We start from the raw sequence: 18,973 nt of genomic DNA on the forward strand, positions 1-18,973 counted from the left end.
AGAGAACATGTACACAAACACACACATGAGCACACACATGAACACACACATGAACATGAACACACACAAGAGAACATGTACACAAACACACACAAGAACACACACAAGAACACACACAAGAGAACATGTACACAAACACACACACAAGAACACACACAAGAACACACACACAAACACACACAAGAGAACATGTACAAAAACACACACATGAACACACACAAGAGAACATGTACAAAAACACACATGAGCACACACATGAACACACACACACACACAAGAGAACATGTACACAAACACACAAGAACACACACAAGAACACACACAAGAACACACACAAGAACACACACAAGAGAACATGTACACAAACACACACAAGAACACACACAAGAGAACATGTACAAAAACACACATGAACACACACAAGAGCACACACAAGAACACACACACGAACACACACAAGAGAACATGTACAAAAACACACATGAACACACACAAGAACACACACACACACAAGAGAACATGTACACAAACACACAAGAACACACACACGAACACACACAAGAGAACATGTACACAAACACACACAAGAACACACACAAGAACACACACAAGAACACACACAAGAACACACACAAGAACACACACAAGAACACACACAAGAGAACATGTACACAAACACACACATGAGCACACACATGAACACACACATGAACATGAACACACACAAGAGAACATGTACACAAACACACACAAGAACACACACAAGAACACACACAAGAGAACATGTACACAAACACACACACAAGAACACACACAAGAACACACACACAAACACACACAAGAGAACATGTACAAAAACACACACATGAACACACACAAGAGAACATGTACAAAAACACACATGAGCACACACATGAACACACACACACACACAAGAGAACATGTACACAAACACACAAGAACACACACAAGAACACACACAAGAACACACACAAGAACACACACAAGAGAACATGTACACAAACACACACATGAACACACACGAGCACACACACACGAGCACACACACGAGCACACACACGAGCACACACATGAGCACACAAACATTTCCACACACAGGCTCTGTGTGTGTGTGTGTGGTTTGGAAACAGGAGAAAAGCAGCGAAAAAACGACTGTACCTCAAAGTTTGTGCGTTGTGTTTAAGTTCAGTAATGCGACCAAACGGCTCAGATCACGAGACGGGCTCAGATCACGAGACGGGCTCATCCTTCGCCGCAGAGAGAACGACATTTACACTAAAACTTTTATCGTCACGACTCAACAAAGAGCATTTACCCCCGAACTAGAGTCGAGTGAGGTCCCGCCGCTCAAACCTCTCGCTCACATTTTACATTAAACTAAGACTATCCTCCTGGACATATTTATTTATTTAAAGTGTGTTTTTGTGTGTGTAGTCCTACTGTACACGTGCGCGGTGTGTGTGTGTGTGTAGTCCTACCGTACACGTGTGCTCTTGTGGCTGGAGTGTCTTAAGTAGGAGACACGGGCTGAGGTCTCGTAAACTCAAAAAACTTGGCACCGAACCCCCGGGTGACTTCAACCCCCAAAACCGCACCCTATAGTCCCTGGAAACGCACGCCATAACACACACACACACACACGACTTATGCACATATGGAGCGGCGTTCACACGGTCTCAGTAACACGCGCGCGCCACACACAGGATTATGGGTAATTGGCGGCGCTCTGCCTGCATATATGAGTTTGATTAGGGCCGAGGAGCGAGAGGATAAAGCCGAGCCTGATTAGAAACAGAGAGTATTGCTTCCATACAATCGCCCTCACAATGAAACCGCTATACGCTATTTGTCTACGTTCCACTATTGTTCCGCTCGTATACGCGGCGCACAGCGGGGTTTAGCGCGGATACGAGTTTGGGCAGGTCTCGCGCTCGCTAATCGTCGTTTCTTTGTCTTAAAAATGTAAAGATTTTTTTGGGGGGGGCTGTTTATTAAACCATATGTGGGTCATTATTTTAACGTTTGGTTCATTACAAGAACAGCTGCGTAAAAAAACAGGCCCGGGGACCTCACATTTGACCCCGTCGCTTCACTTCGAGCACGTAGCAACTTTTATTTATGTTTTTTATTGCGGGAAAATTTTGAAAAAGTGGTTGTTTTTTAACGTCCGTGTCGCGCCTCAGTTGTTCGGGTTTGATCCGAAGTAAAAGACGAAGTTAAATCCGTCATTTTAACGTTTTAAAACCAGCACTTTCCGGTCCGATTATGTTAAATTAAAGCTCAGATTGAAGCCTCAGACAGTGCGGTGCCTACAGTTAGCGTCACACCCCCAGAGAATGTTCATCAATATCAATAATAATCCCTCGAAAATTGGCTACAGGTGCTGGGAGTTTGAGTTTTCGCTTCGTAGAAAGTTGTTTTTTTTTAACCTCGTGTCTGAATTGTTTTAAAAACCGAACGTGAAACAGGAGGCGGAGACAGGGGGAAGGTGAAAACGGACATTTTTGGAGCGGTCAGGCGTCGAGCGCGAAGTACACAGTTCGTAAACAAGGAATAAGAAAGAATGAAACATCACGAATTAAAACACAAAGCTCCAAAGTCCTACATATGTCTCCTTTAAAAGACACTGTAAAAGTGCCGTTAGAAAACAGGAGGCACTTTTATATAAAGGCATAGCGCGTGAATCCCATTGTTCCCCGCGCGCTCCAGCCTCACACTCGTCAGGTGAGACAGCTCCAGTGTCTGTGGGCTGCGTGAGCATGAGGACTCGTTCAGATGACACGGCTCTGAACGACCTCAAAAGCTCCGCACAGCCGCAGTGGGAAATCCGTGGCACTTCGTTTTTTTTTTGTTTTTTTTTTTCAGGCCAAACTCGTTAAAAAAAAGCGCAGGGTTGACTTCTTCTGCTACAGTGATATTATAGATACGCGTTGGCGGGGTTTGAAATCAGAACTGGGTGGGAGCGTGAATGCCAGAGCCAGAGAGAAAGAAGAAGAAGAAGTAGAAGAAGAAGGGAGGGAGGAGGGAGGGAGGGAGAGAGAGCGGCAGAAACTTTCTCTAAAGTTCGACTGGAGCGGAGCTTTCACTGTGGAGTGAGGCGGGGTTTCAGCCCGGACTAAGCCACGGCAGCTTTGCAATGCGGCACCGTAGCGATACTCCATCCAACTTTATTATCTTCTTCTCCAAATCTCATCCCTAGACCCGACCATGTACTCTCCTTACTGCTTGACACAGGTACGCACCGCTGCTTCTTTTCGCTGCTCTTTTTCTTTTTTTTTGCTGCATGTGCCTGTTTTCCGGTTTTTGCTCCGCGCGCGCGTTATTTCAGCCCCTGTTTGTGTCGTGTTCGTGGATTCGCTGCTTGTCATTTACTCCAAACTCTCGTGTCTCGTGTCCCCTGCCCCGCGCGCTCTCCTGGTGTGACCTCGCGCACATTTGGAGCCGTGTCTCTGCTTCTTCTTCTTCTTTTTTTTTTTTTTTCTTTCGCAGAGGAAGCCGTGAGCCGCCCTGCAGCTCCTTGCGCGTCTCGTTGCGCACGGTTTAGGAAGAAAATGGCGCTACTCCCAAATCTATTTGATATAAAAGGGGGAGGCTGGGGGTTGGAGCGCGCGCGTGAGGACTCAGTTGAACTTTTAAGAGCTTATTTATTCACGCGCTTTCGACCGAGAAGTGGAAGTTTTTCGCGTCCACAGCCCGAGGACCGAGCTGTGGCGCGACGGGCAGCAGCGGGACACTTGATGTTTGACCAGAGGGGACGGGCTCAGAGGGGACGGGCTCAGAGCAGCGGTGTCCCGGGCTCGAGCCGTGTCCGCGCTGACTGTCCGGGGGCCTTTAAGGACAGAGGACACATTCAGCTGCTGTCCACCATGTTTTCATATATTTCACCGCAGCGCCCGACTCTGAAAACAACATTTGGCCGACGGTTAAAAAGTGGGCGTGTGTTCCAGTGAAGTCACCTCAAAAGACGTTTGACCTTTTAAGAAAACAAACGCTTTAAGTTTTGATTTTAAAGGTTAAGTTTAAGTTGGATTTGAAGGAGACAAACCACAGCGGGGGCGCGCGTAAAAGCGAATTTATAACAGGTCAAAACACGGTTCATATAAAGGCTGCTCACATATTTTAGTATTTTTTTTTTATTGTCTGTTATAAAACCAGCACAAACCACAGGCCTGTACGTCTGTCTTCTATATTACTCTGTGTGTGATTTTATCCAATAAGAAAGAGCTTTAGTGTCGTGCTTTTTTACGCATGGCAGCAGACGTGGGGCCTTTCTGACTTTTACGCACGCACGTCTCCTTGGCACACGTTTGTTTGTTTACACAGTTTGACTTTACCCTTTTCTATGTGTGATATAATATTAATCCAGGCTATTTGTGTAAAATATAACACCTATTTTGCCATTAAAAATCTCAATTTAAAGTCTGTATTTTGAGAGATTGCTGTTGTGGCCTATAGCAAAAAAAAAGAAAAAAGAAAAGAAAAAAAATCTAGTCCATAGCCTATTTTATTTTTATTATCCTATTAACGAATTAAAAAAAATACATAATATTTTTGCAGTAATATATTTTATCTCCTGTGTTGTTTTTACTGGGCCTAAATAATTGTAAACCCTCCAAACTGCAAAGGTCAAGCCCTGCGTGACCTTTCATGCGTAAATTGTACAAACGCGCCGTTTTTCTGCTTTAATGACATAAAAAACTGCGGAATAATAAAAGTGAGCGCTTTTCTTCCTTTTGGACAGTCCGGGCTCAGGCTCAGGGCAGAGCTCCGCGCGCCGAGCCCCGCGTCAGGCCGCGCTGCTGGTCTCTGGAAAGCAGCGGTGCGCAGAGCCGTGTGCGCCAAATTTGTGTATTTTACAGAAGTATTTCGAGTATAAAACAGGTCAACAGTGAGGCCGTTCTTTGGACAAGCACACGCCCCTCTCTGTATGATTTTGTAAAATAAAAGCTGCATTTTTAAATATATTTAAGCGTCAAACAGCTCAGAGTTTTCAGAGTTTTCTCTCAGGACAAAGATTTTCTCTCATGACATTTCATTAGTTTTGGTCACGTGGACAGAAATAAAATAATTTGAACTCTTGGCCTTTGTCAAAATGCTTTTATTCATTTGGAGTCTGTGGACCACGGGCCACGTTGCACATATTGTTTTTATCACTGCTCTGAGCTGCAGTCTGTGTTTCGGCTTCGATAATCAATGGTGTATTTGATTTAGAGCCGCAGAAACGCGTCCATCAGCCTGCTGCATATTTAGAGCAGCGCGTGTTCCAAGCCCAGCGCTATGAGGCACAGGTCCGCATCGAGTTTCCTCTTTCTTTCCATTAATTAAAATTAATTGGCAGCAGATCCTGTCGCACGAGCCTTCATGAGCGCGTGCTTCCCATGTGCGCGGGGGCTGCATACAGGATCTTCTTCTTTAATGGAGCTGCTTTAACGCTGCGTCTCTCTGCGCATAAATGCTCCTTTACGCGCATAAAGGCACTACTTTACGCAAATATATGCGCTCCTTTGCGCACATAAACGCTCCTTGACGCACGCTCACGCACTGCTGTCACTCCTGTGCTGATGAGTGACTGACGTACATGAGGTGAGCTTAAATTAACTCGAGGTGTGATCTGAATTCCTTTTAGTTTCTTGTCTTCGCTCAGTGTCACTTTGTGTCATCGCGCTAATTACACATTATACATATTTACTGCGCGCTGTCATTCACCTGTGTAAGTGACACCATTGTGTTTCTGTTGGAGAGGCCTGGCCCCGCGCGCTCCTGACGCACGTGCCAAACACCTGAAGCTTTGATGCGCCACACAGCGCGTTTCTAGACTCTAGATTTGCGCATTTGCAGAAAGTTTGAATGCGATTTGAAGGTCAGGGAGGCGTCGTTAATTAAAACTTTTATGTGCTGCGTTTTGAAATCAATTACTCCAGTTAAGCCTTCCAGCTGATCCAAATGAGATGTGGGCTGTTAATATAGACTGCACGTCTCTGAGCTCTGCCAACTTTTGAAGCTTTTCTGAAAACTCTGAGATGTTCGACAATCTGCTGCAGATTGTTTAACTATTTGAGTTCAGTTCACACAAAACGCTCTTATTTGCTGTATAAGTGCACAAAGTCCAACAATTTGTGGTTCTAATGTCTTTTAGATTTGGACATCAAGTGCTTTCTTGAAATACACCCAGCCTGGGATTCTGGCAAGACACAGAGCGTCTAATGAAGCTATATGCAGTATACGTCTGCCACATAACCATGGCAACAAGGAAATAAATATGATTTTTGTAGTATCTTTGGTAAAGATAAAGGGTTCAGCTCAACAAAGCGTCTGTGCATATGGAGAAGAAAGAGAAGTCTGGACGACAATATGTGAGAAGCTCACACGTTCCACTTCAGTCTGTTCTAAATGTACTTAAACTGTTCTTTTATTCGACTCGTGCGTGTGGAGTTTGTGTTCATCTGTGCGACGATCTGCGCTGACCTCCGGGGTCAGAAAGACGAGACCGGCGCCGTGTCAGTCACTCCCGGTGGAGGCCAAAGTCGAGTTTCGCATCGTTTTCTTGGTCCACAGTACGACAAAACTAATCACTCTTTTGGCCAGTAAAGAGCCAGCGGAGGGTGAAACGCTCATGTAGTGGTCAGGGGGTAAAATGACAGAGGGTGTAGAGCTGTAGTGGTCAGTTTGGCCTGTTTTGGACCTCAGTATTCATCATGACGACTTTTTCTTTGCAAAAGTGCGGAGATTCGGGGTATTTTTGCTGTAATACGACACTGTTTGAGCTGTAGAGTGAAGAATAAGTCCCTTTTATGGCTCATTATTGGTCCATTCTGCTGTTTGTTTGTCGCAGCTCACGTCTTGTAATGAAACAGTCTATTTACAAACGGTTTACTGGGATTATCTGGCATTATTTCAATCTTAAGTAGTTTAAATATGACCGTTTATCTCAGTATTTCTCTGTAGACGTGTGACGGCGACAGTGTAGACGTGGAGCGGTCAGTGGATAAACCTGCAGAGGGTTGCAGGACGGCGGTGGTCAGTGGGTAAACGCACCGTGCCGCCTGTGCCAGGGCGTCGGGCAGGCCTGGGAGGTACATTGTGTTCTTTTGACTTATTCATCTTTTGTGCTGGAGGCAGACCAAGTCCCTCTTTCTCGGCTTGGCCCAAACCGAGCGCGTTTAAACAGTCAGAATCATTTTTAATTACATTTTGCCGATTTGCCCTGGGAGGTGACCGATCGGGGTTTGCTAGTGCGCAACAAAGTGAATTGAATTAATCCGAGAAATGTAGGAAAAAGCTCACGTTATGCTCCGCGCGCTCTGGAATGAACGCGTTTTTCGTATTATTGCGGTTAAAAGATTTGTCAAAGGGGCCGGTTTGTGCCGTGGGGTCGACGCAGGGGCTTGATTCGTGAACATTTGTGGACGTTTCAGCGTGTTTCCGGCGCCGCTTCGCTCCGCTCGTCCCTTATCTGTGCAGTGTTTCTGGCCACACATGCAAAATGGATTTATCACGCTTAACGAAGGCAGTTGGCGCAGAGGGGTGATAGGTGGTGCTCCCCTGGTTGGATCGCTCCGTGCGTGTGTGTGTGTGTGTGTGTGTGGATTAGGTGGAGTCTGGTCTATGGCCAGTGGAGGCAGCGGTCCTTATATCTCTCCGTGGTGTTGTTGTGTGATATAGTTGTGTTAACCTCTCCATACGGCGCACACATGGACACGGACGCACAGGCGCAATGCTCGTGTGTGGAATCAGACTCGACACCGCGGAGTGTTTCAAACGGGACGAGGACGCGTGTCTGCGGAGAATCACACACACCAGAAAGTGCAGCGTCAAATTAACTGTCACGTAATCGAGTTTATATGAGTTCAGTTTGTTTTAGAGAGAGTTATAGTAACACTTTGAGAGTAAAGAGATTTAACACTTTGTAGAGTTATTCTCATTTAGCCAAAACGACACACACAAGTTTTATTTTTTACTCTTGATTTGAGTTAATTTCCCATTTTTGGACGTGTTAATTCAGTAACACTGGACCAGAAATCAAGAGTTTTATTAACATTTTGAGAGTAAACTGATAACACTTTGTAGAGTTATCCTGATTTAGCCAAACAACACACAGAGGTTTTATTTTTACAGCTAATTTGAGTTATTTTAAGATTTTCGGACACATTAATCAAGTAACACTGGACCGGAGTGTCTGTTTAACCCCGAAATCAAGAGTTTTATTAACATTTTGAGAGTAAACTGATAATAATCTGTAGAGTTATTCTTATTTAGCCAAACAACACACACAGAGGTTTTATTTTTACACTTGATTTGAGTTAATTTAACATTTTCGGACATGTTAATTCAGTAACACTGGACCAGAAATCAAGAGTTTTATTAACATTTTTAGCATAAACTGATAACAATCTGTAGAGTTTTTCTTATTTAGCCAAACAACACACACAGAGGTTTTATTTCTACACTTGATTTGAGTTAATTTAACATTTTTTGGTAATGTTAATTAATTAACTCTCAACCCGAGTGTCTGTTTAACCCCAAAATCAGGCGTTATATTAACATTTTGAGAGTAAACAGTTATAACTTTCTATAGAGTTATCTCGATTTAGCCAAAACGACACACAGAGATTTCTTATTTATACGTTTATGTTTTATTTTTAGACTTAATTTGAGTTAATTTAACATTTTCGATCACGTTTATTAGGTAAAACAGCACCAAAGTGTCTATTTAACCCTGAATTCAAGAGTTTTATCAACATTTTGAGAGTAAACAGATAACACTTTGTGGAGTTATCCTGATTTAGTTACACAACACACAGACATGTTTTATTTCTGTTTACATGTTTTATTTTTACACTTAATCTGAGTTAATTCAACATTTTTGGGGAGTAGTAACTGCACACTGTGAAGTAAAATCACTCCGTACGTCCGTCTGAGCCAAACGTCTCGCGTCGCTCCTGTTTCAAAACACAAACGCGTTCTATTTTTGCCCTGTCATTATCTTTTGGCTGCGGGTAAAGTTGAGGTGAAAAATCTCTGTATGTGATAATTAAATTTTCTGTGTGTGTTGAGACTGTTAATTAAAATGTTCCCCAAATTTAATAATCAAATGTGCAACAAAACGAAACGTCGTCCTGGAAACACTGTCGTTGATCAATGGAAATATAATTTTTTGGGTTTTTTTATTCATCGTGGGGAGTTTTTGTTTGCCGTAGCGGGAAAATTTGGGATATTTTTCCTGTTTGACGATGAGATTTGAGCTGTAGAAGGTTGAATAACGAAGTTCTGTAACTCATTAGATGGTAGAGCGTTTGCCACTGATCTGAAGGTTGGCGGTTTGAACCCCGCTCTTGACATAAACACCATCGGTCGAGCGGAATTCCAGCGATTTGAGCGACTTTGCGCGATATAAAACGTGTCCATTTCCCAATACAGTGGTCCCTCGTTTATCGTGGGGGTTACAGTCGAAAAATAACCAGCAAATCCGCGAAGTAGCTTTATTTTTTACGATTATTCTATAGTTTTTGTCTGTAAAACCCCTCACCACACACTTTATACACTTTTCTCACACAGGCGTTAACATTTTCTCACATTTCTCTCTCGTTTAAACACAAAGTTCAAACCTTCGTAGGCGTCTTTGTCGGTGCAGAACGTTTCATCGACATTGTGGGTTTTGTCGGGGAGGAAACAAATCGCAAACGTACAGCACTTCAGAGTCACACTGCGATCCGACGTTTATGTAAATTTGTCTGAACACATTCTGTACTGGACAGGAGACACGGCACGGAGGAGACTGATGGACAATGGTCTACAGTCCAACAGCCAATCAGGACGCACGACACAATGGTCTACAGTCCAACAGCCAATCAGGACGCATGACACAATGGTCTACAGTCCAACAGCCAATCAGGACGCACGACACAATGGTCTACAGTCCAACAGCCAATCAGGACGCAGAACACAATGCATGCTCAAAATTGCACGAAAAAATCCGCGAAACAGCGACACCACGAAAGGTGAACTGCGTGGACCAACTGTACAAACACAAAGTGACCATTTAAGAGTTACTTTCTGTTATTCATTCATCACATCTTACATTTTTAACCAGTTTTCCGACATTTTCGCTTCACGATTTGGCTTCCACACCACCGCACTCTCAAAATGAGTCACCGTGACAGGCCCGACGACACACAGTTCACCACGGAGAGAGCGTCGAGTGTTGAATTGTGGGTTCTTCATGTGTGAGAAGATCCCGGCAGCTGCCTCGTCCTGGCTCGTCTTCCTCCACCTCTCCACCTCCTCAATTAGCTCCTTCAGGACCAGTAACGGCCGCTGAGAGGAGGCCATTGTGCCGGGATGAGCCTCGCTGGTTGTTGTTGTTTGTCTCAGCTGCTCCCATGCATCCTCGTCCATCCCCCTACGCCGTGTTTTCAGTCTTTTTGATATTCTCAGAGGCTTTTTTGTGCGGATAACCTTGTTGAATGGGACAATGCAGTCTAGCGTGAAATTAAAGCTCTTAGTTAGTTTGGAGTTGCTCAAAAGAGGATTTTACACATGCATGCATTCATACACCCTCCCATACGCTATAGATAGAGCTAATTAGAGGAAGTACACCCTATGTCGACCATCAAGGGCCCAATTAAAAGAAGAAGGGGGACCTCAGACGCCAGATCGAGGCCGAATCAGCTCAGGGAGAGTGTTTTTGTGCAGTGTGTGAACGTAGAACGCGCTGATCGCCGCCGAGGAGGAGACAAAAACAATGGGTTTGATTGTCCCGACGGCCGAGCGCTTCATTAAGAAACAGATTGAGGGGGATTATTTTTTATTTATGTATTTGAAAAAGCGGCGCCGCGCGATAATCGGCGTCGACGAGTGTTGGATAAAGCCGAGTTAGCGAATTTAAACGAAGGTAGACTCTGCAAAATGGACTCTCGTGAGGTTTAAGTCGTGTTTTAATGCCGTTACAGACTCAAAAATAGACCTGGAGTTGTGTTTTGTTTCATTCATTCGCTCTGTTCCACCTTGTGATGTCATCAAGTGGTAGTTTTCAAGTTAACAGCTACATTTTACCTTTTAGTTCAGTAGTACATCGTAAATTCCAGGTCTGAAATGATCCAAATGATTCTAGAAATGAGGGCGTACGGAGTTTAAAAACACAGCGCAGCACTTCCTGTATCACCACACGATGACATCACAAGGTGGAACAGAGTGTTTTCCGTCTGTGCGAAGAACTCAGCCTAAAAATTCATTCCTGTCACTATATTTTACCCAAAACTGACTCTTGTGAGCTTTAAGTCATGTTCTAATGCTGTTACAGACTCAAAAACAGACCTGGAGTTGTGTTTCGGTTCATTCACACATGTTTGCGTAGTCCTCAAAATGCTCTGTTCTACCTTGTGATGTCATCAAGTGGTTGTTTTCAAGTTAATCACAACATTTTACCTTTAGTTTAGTAGAAGATTGTCAATTCCAGAGATTGGCTGAAATGATCCAAATGATTCTAGCGAAGGCGCGCAGAGTTTAAAAACACAGCGCGGCACTTCCTGTATCACCACACGATGACATCACAAGGTGGAACGGCGCGTTTTCCGTCTGCGCCGCGAACTCAGCCTAAAAACGCAGGATTTATGTGTTTAAACGCGTGTGAACGAAACAAAAAAAACACAACTCCAGCTCTGTTTGTGACGAGAAAACGTTAACACACCTCAGAAAACATCGTGACGCGACCTCTTTAAGTTGCGTTCTGCCGTATTACCTCCTCGTATCAGCTTTACCGCAGCGTCGTTCTCTTAAGACGCTAAAATACCTTCGACATAATGAGACCCGAGGAGTTTACGGCAACATTTACACAATAACACGGCGTTAAAAGAAGCGTTACGAGCGAGACGGAAATAGAAAACGCGTTGTACTTACAGGGGGGGAGCTATGTGGCGATGTGAGGTCATTTATTTTAGTGACAGTGACACACACACACACACACCCCGACGGGAGCAGTTGACACAGCCTTTGGGACACACACTTAGATAAGATAAGATCTGCCTGTATTAGTTCCACAGTGGGGAAATTCCAATGTTGCACCGCACAGTTAAAGAACAGAAGGAAAATGGTACATGCGAAAAAACAAGAAAATGGATAAATAGCTTGAAATAATTAAAAAAATAGACTCTAATGTAACATCTTCGTAAAGTAAACACACTTAGACACACACACACACACTTACACACACACACACACACACACTTAGACGCACACACAGAGCTAACAAACATCTAATACCACGGCTACTTCCTCCACTACTACAGGCCCGTCCCAAATACTCCCAGTGTGTCCAGTGTGAAGGACTGGAACAAAGTGTGCTGCTGCTGCTCCGAAAACCCTCCCTCCTCTCTCCCTCCCTCCTCTCCTCTCTCCCTCCCTCTCTCCCCACGTCCTGTTGAGAGTCGTTGGCGGCGTTCCAGCGGTGGAAAAATCTATAAGCCATTGCGTAATATACCATATCTTTACCTTGGCTGAACCCGGTACAAGATCCACAGCTGTGCGCGTTCGCAAACAGAGGGGAGTGTGCGCGGCGGACGGGAGCGGGGAGAGAGTGGAGTCTTTGTGGCCGCTCCGCAGTGCGTCCCCCCCTCGTATAAAAACAGCGGGACGGGGCTTTGATGGAGACCGGCGTGAGATGTGTTTCCGTAGCCGACACGTATTCAAGTTGTAGGATCTGTTTTTTTTTTTGCTAAAATAAAAAGCGGTGTAATGTTTTTAAACCCCTGATCAACTTCTTTTTCTCGTTTTTTTTCGTTTTTTTTTTCGTTTTCTGGGACTTGTTTTGGCGTAGCGGGCTGGCTCGCACTGTCCCCTCCAGCAGCAGTGTTTGAACTCCGGAGGGAAAGAGAGTCATGTTTTTATTGGAAGCTCTTGTTACGGCGTGCTCGCTGACTTTCCAACTTCTCTGGCAAACGCGGTTTCGGTTCTGTTTATTTTCATTATTTCTTATACGTACGACGACAACCGAGTAACATTGTTAAACTTGGGTCTTTTTTTGACTTAAAGTAGAAGAAGTACTCAGCTTTGTTAAGTGGAAGTACAGAACAAATACTCAAGTAAAAGTAAAAGTATCACGTGAGGAAGTCTGTGTTAAAGTCTGTGTTTAAAAATGTGCAGAAAGAGGAAAAAGTTGAAGGATTTCGTGCAGATTTTGAGACTTTAAAGCTTCAAATGTGGTGATTTTCATAAAGATTTGTGCTGAATTTTGTTTAATTTAATCTGTATTTTTTTCTAGCTGTTTTTACTTGTGTATTTTTTTTTCCTCAAACTACAAACATGTTAAAAATAAACTCTCAGACTTTTCAACAGGTCTCAGACGATACTAAAAAATACTTTTACTTTTCAGTCTTGTTCAGAAATGTAGTGGAGTAAAAAGTACAGATACTGCTCTCAAATGTACTCAAGTAAAAGTAAAAAATATCTGCAAATCTACGTAAGTAAAGTACAAATACTGCTCTTTAATGTAGTGAAGTAAAAGTAAAAAGTATCTTCAAATCAACTTAAGTAAAGTACAAATACTGCTCTTTTACTAAAGTAAAAAGTATCTTAAAATCTAAAGGAATAAAGTACAGATACTGCTCTTTGATGTAGTAAAGTAAAAGTAAAGTATCTTCAAATCAACTTAAGTAAAGTACAGATACTGCTCTCAAATTTAGAGAAGTAAAAGTATAAAGTATCTTCAAATCTAAAGGAGTAAAGTACAGATACTGCTCTCAAATTTAGAGAAGTAAAAGTAAAAAGTAACTTCAAATCTAAAGAAGTAAAGTACAGATACTGCTCTTTAATGTAGTAAAGTAAAGTATCTTCAAATCTACCTAAGTAAAGTACAGATCCTTCCGTCAAATGTACTCGAGTAAAAGTAAAAGTAAGTAAAGTCCCGATACTTCAAACTGTGTAAAGTACAGAGCTTTACTGCTTGTACTTTGTTTATAACGTCGCCGAGTGATCGTTGAGCGTCACATTCCCGCCTTTATCTGATTAACGCCATAATTCAAGCCATAAATTTGAAGTTCTGTGTGAGTCTGTGTCGTCTTCAGCAGCAGAACTAAATAAAAATACGTACATGTTCCTCGTATTAGCTGTGATTCCAGTGAAAACACGTCCACCTGAGAGTGCGGACGTGTAAAGAGCGTCCCGCGGCACATGGGGCGCAGATGACGCAGCGTTTGGACGATTCTCTGTGAGACAAAAGTTTAAAACGCGGCACAACAAGAGGCCGTGTTGGTTTAAAGTGTCTGGACGGGTGATAAGTTTGTGTTTATTGACTCTGCGGTCGCTCGCGCTCATAAGAAGCGGTGTACGGGTGGCACGGCTCCAGGCGCGGAGGGAAAAACGGCTGTTTAAAGTACACACAGGCCTAATTATGCTGATTTAAGCATTCTTGTGGTCTTCCCTCTGGCTTGCGGCGAGTTAACTGGCTGTGGGACGAGTGCGAGAGATAAAGAAGCAGGCGGCAGATACAGGCCTGTCGCTTCAGACGTGGGACGAGGAACTTTTACTTTCGGAGGTCGATATTTCAATTTAATTCAGGTTATTTTTGTGAAGTTCTAAAACGCAGCCTTGCCTTGCCTTTTACAGCTGATTTAACCAACAAAAAGTCTGAAAATCAACAGTAAAATGCAAAAAAGACAAACTAATTCACCCACAGAAAACAAGGAAATCGACCCCTGTCCTTAGACCACATATGTCAAACTCAGGCCCAGGGACCAAATCTGGCCCGTGCTGTGATTATATTTGGCCCGTGACATCATAGAAAATGTGCGTTAGAGCTGGCCCGCTGGTGTTTAACGCACGCAGCACTAAAACTACAAATCCCAGAATGCTTTGCTGTCGAGACCAGTGCACAGAGTAAATCAGAGTGGAGTAAATTGAGCGTGAATATATTTTTTATCTTTGTACTTTTTCTACTCAAAGTCTGGACTGTAAATAGTTTAAAAGTTGGATTTTCAGTGAATTAAACTATAATTTTTTAGTTTTTTTTTGTTGTTGGCTTGTTAAGAAAAAATATTTAGTTTAAAAATGAACTTAAAAGGCTTCAGAGCGCGACATAATACATTTTATTTAATTAAGGCACTATCGGTACACAAAATAACTTAAAGAAACGCATTAAAATCACACAAATTAAAACATAAATAATCATAAATAATCACAAATAATCATCATAAAATTAGCATTAAAACAGAAAAGTGCAGAATAAAAACCTTATTATTTATTAAACTTGATTTAAATATGAAATAAATACTATTGATGTGTCTTTTATTTTAAATTTAATCTCTGATATGAAAAGATTAAACATTATATAAAGTAAATATGATGTTTGTCCCATGAATTTGTTTCAGTTTTTAAATTTCAGCACAGTGTGAGTTTGAGTTTGACACTTTTGCCTTAGACCCTCCTTCTCTGCAACGAAAAAAGCGAATATTTTCTTATTTTTTTGTACTTTTCTTGTACTTCGCGCAGTAAAGGTTTGATTAAATAACTTCTATGACTCATTACCCGTCTCATTGATAAATTGCAGCTCGTGGAAAATCCAAATCTGTCAAGTGGACCAAAAGTCGCAGGAGTGAAGACGGATTAAAATGAGGAATTACACCAGTGTTTTCCAACGTTTTTTTTGAGTCGCGGCCCAGTTTTGTTGGTGTAAAGTTGCTTCCGTTCACCGTCCACTGAAACTTTATGAAATGACACGAGTTTGAACGTTTATTTTGTGTTTTTTTTTCTGGAAAACTCCACACAGACAGAGACAGAGACGTTGCAGCTCACGTTCATTCAAATCCTGCACATTTAGGATTGTGTTTTGGGGGAAAAAATCCTGCTTCAGGGTGGTCGTGTCCGTTTATCGTCTATATTTTCTTTTCCAGCAATAAATCGTGCTTCAAAATGTGTTTTCGTGACAGGCGGAGTGTTGTACGAGAGCCACGGGTTTGAGGATAGAGATCAGAACTAAATTAAAGATGTTCCGGAGGTTTCAGTCGCCTTCGAATGTAGTTTTCCCCCGTAGTTTTCCTTCCGATTCGACAGGGGTGCAGTTTAAAGCGTCGCACCGTCACTACAAACCCTCTAAACGAGCGTGCACTAATCACTTTCGCACCCCGTTGAAACTGAAACACCCTCGATCCGATTAATCTAAGGTCCGGCGTATTTATTTTTATGTTCATGTTATGGATCGGTCCGGGAAAAACGACGCCCTCATTCCCAGAAACAGGAATTAATGCTGTTTTCTCCCTGCACCTAAAGGGAAGAATTTGAAATGTTAAATAAGCAAAGCGGGGCTCGTTTCAAAAGTCCCTCTTGTTTGGAGCGATCGCGAACAGTGTGAACAGTGTGTGCACCTGTCCGCTGGCCGTGAGAGCACATCTGTGTGGAAGAGCGTGAAAAAAAGAAGAAAAAAAACCAAAAACGTGCAGATTTAGTCGTAAAGGAGTCGCGATATTCAAAATGCATCTCACGATTACTGATACCGAACCCAAACACAGAAACCAAACACTGAAACTGAAAATTCTGACTTTTCTGTGTCTGATCTGCAGCTTTATGATGTCAGACTTTGTGAACGATAAAGTAAAGTTGATGCGACTTTGACTCCGGATTAAAAAGAAAGTTTAGAGTCGAGGTTTGGAATTAAAGGACCTCATTTTGCTTCTAATTCTCGACTCAAACGATCTTTGTTTCTTATTCTTGTCACGTGAATCTTCAAGTTTCATTAAAAAAAACAACTGTATATTTTGTGTTTAAGTTTAAAATCTATTCTCCTGAGACTCGAGCTCTTGCGTGTCATGGTTTTATTCATTTCTTTTAGCTTTTTGGACTGATAAGAGTAAAAAAAAAACAAATAATTATCAGTTTACATTATGACAAAAAGGATGTCCTCATACATTTGTTCTACGTTTGAATCATTTTGAGAGAACAAAATAAAGTCACATTTGAACTCTGACGGTGTTAAACTCTTCCGTCGCCTTTAAGTGTCAGTTTAATGTCCTCAAATGTGGACACCAGGACCTTATACAGACAAAAAAATAGACATCCCAAAATGTTTTCTCCTCATATGTGCCAGGCGCCAGGTCCTAAAAGGTAAAGTTTTATATTTAAGTCTGTTTTTACTTCATTTTAATTCATGCCCACATATATTTTTACACATATTTTTGTTCTGAAAGTCGCCGTGAGCGCCGCCGTCGTCATTCAGGTTGTTTTATTTTGTTGTGTACAGCGACTAAAGAGACGTTTTAACGCCTCCAGAGAATCAGCGCACTTGTTTGACACATGAACATAGAACATTTTACACAAATAAACCGACTTTATATCAGATTTTAGCGGCGAAACTGAACCCAAATTAACTGGAAAGTATCAACGTTTAGGAACCAAAGTGGGCGGGGTCTATTTTTATGTAAAGTGCAAGTTTTTACCTCATTTTAAAGCATGTCCGTATATATTTTTGCGCATATTTTTATTCTAGGAGTTGCTGTTTGCACCGATATCGTCATTCAGGTTGTTTTATTTTGCATGGAGCTGCTGATTTTGACAGAAAACGTGTTGTATCGAGACTAAAAAGACGTTTTAAAGCCTTTAAAGAGAATCAGCGCAGTGTTGACTTGTTTGACACATGAACATAGAACATTTTACACAAATAAACCGACTTTATATCAGATTTTAGTGGCGAAACTGAACCCAAACCAAAGCGGGCGGGGTCTATTTTAGTTTATACTCTTCCTCATTGTTTTACGTCGCCCCACGATGCCAAAGCAAGTTCTTTCTCTAGTTTCATTCACAATAAAACCGTAAACTGTGCGTCTGAAAACAGTAATTGTGCAAATCCAGACTCGTTCCGTTTCATTCCCGCCGTTATCTGAAGACGCTCACCTTGTGTAAACACTTTTAATGTCTTCCACATAAAAGGCCTGGGTCTGTGCCGGTCTGAGGGACGCTGCGGCGCTCTGGAGATGGATGCTTTGTCTGTGTGTATTTAAAAAGTGACACAACGCCGCTGCAGGGGACGTGAGTTTATTTTCCTGTACGACACCGCGCCGTCCTGAGCGTCTCCGAGTCGATACGTCCGGCTCTTTCTCTCCTGTTGCGGCTCCGTTTTTTACCTGTTTCTCTTCTGTTCTCGTTTGTGCAATCCCTCAGGAAGAGCTGCTGCGGTCTTATCTGGGATATGTTGGATTTGGTGAGCTTAAAAGCCACTTTGCTCGCTCCCCGTGCGCCTCTCACGAGAACAGAGCGGGTTATCTGAACCACTCACATGCCTCGCTTTACTGAAGGGCTGTTCTCAACATTATCTCTGTAATTCTGCTCTTCTCCTTCGTCTTATGTCTCTATTTCGTGAGGTTTCTTCGATTAATTATTGACTTCTTATACGTTTATTTCACCAGGAAGTCCCATTTTTACAAAGCAGACACCGGGACAGACGTCTGAAATGTTCAACTTTTTCATCAAGTTACTGTTTTCAGACGTAGAATCCATTTATTTTGCCGTTGTCAGCGAACGAAAACGACCAAAAGAACTTGTTTTGGCATCACGGTGCAACATTAAACCGTCGAATAAACGTATAAACTATGAGAAAATGCATTAAAATGAGGTAAAAACTGGAAAAATAGACCCTCAACGTCGTATAATCAGCGCAGTGACCACATGTTATTGTTTTTTTCCCCGCATCACGAAGCAAAACGTCTCAAAGTTCAGACGTTCGTTGACTTGTTCGGACACATTTCTCTCCGCTAAAGCTGAACCTGGCCGAGTCCGTGTCGCGTTGTGTTTCTTTGGGGGAGTGTGTCCGAGGATTTGTTGTGTTGAAATGCTGTTGTCACTTCAGTTCCGCATAATGTACGAGGCCGAAAACATGTGTGAATATCGTGGAGTATTTGTATGAGCCGCAGTCACAGTTTGGACGCCACATTCTCCAGTCGCACATGACGGAGACGCCGGTGCCAGCTGTGAA

General features: G+C 42.6%; 1 protein-coding gene across 23 annotated transcripts in view; it reads left to right on the forward strand.

The window, feature by feature from the left end:
• Positions 1–18,973, forward strand: part of LOC117376736 (nuclear factor 1 X-type) — a 130,518-nt gene that overhangs the window by 14,719 nt on the left and 96,826 nt on the right. For 4 of the 23 annotated variants that reach the window (XM_055223348.1, XM_055223378.1, XM_055223366.1 and 1 more), the window contains exon 1: positions 3,038–3,255. The exons of 13 other annotated variants lie outside the window; for them this stretch is intronic. In XM_055223348.1, coding sequence (XP_055079323.1) covers positions 3,229–3,255 — 27 coding nt within the window. In that variant the 5' untranslated portion in view covers positions 3,038–3,228. Of the gene's footprint in view, positions 1–3,019; positions 3,256–18,973 lie in introns of those variants that run through there. 6 more of the 23 variants (XM_055223363.1, XM_055223380.1, XM_055223375.1 and 3 more) reach the window with 4 other exon arrangements.

This window comes from Periophthalmus magnuspinnatus, chromosome 1 (genome assembly GCF_009829125.3).
Source record: "Periophthalmus magnuspinnatus isolate fPerMag1 chromosome 1, fPerMag1.2.pri, whole genome shotgun sequence".
Taxonomy (NCBI): Eukaryota; Metazoa; Chordata; class Actinopteri; order Gobiiformes; family Gobiidae; genus Periophthalmus; species Periophthalmus magnuspinnatus.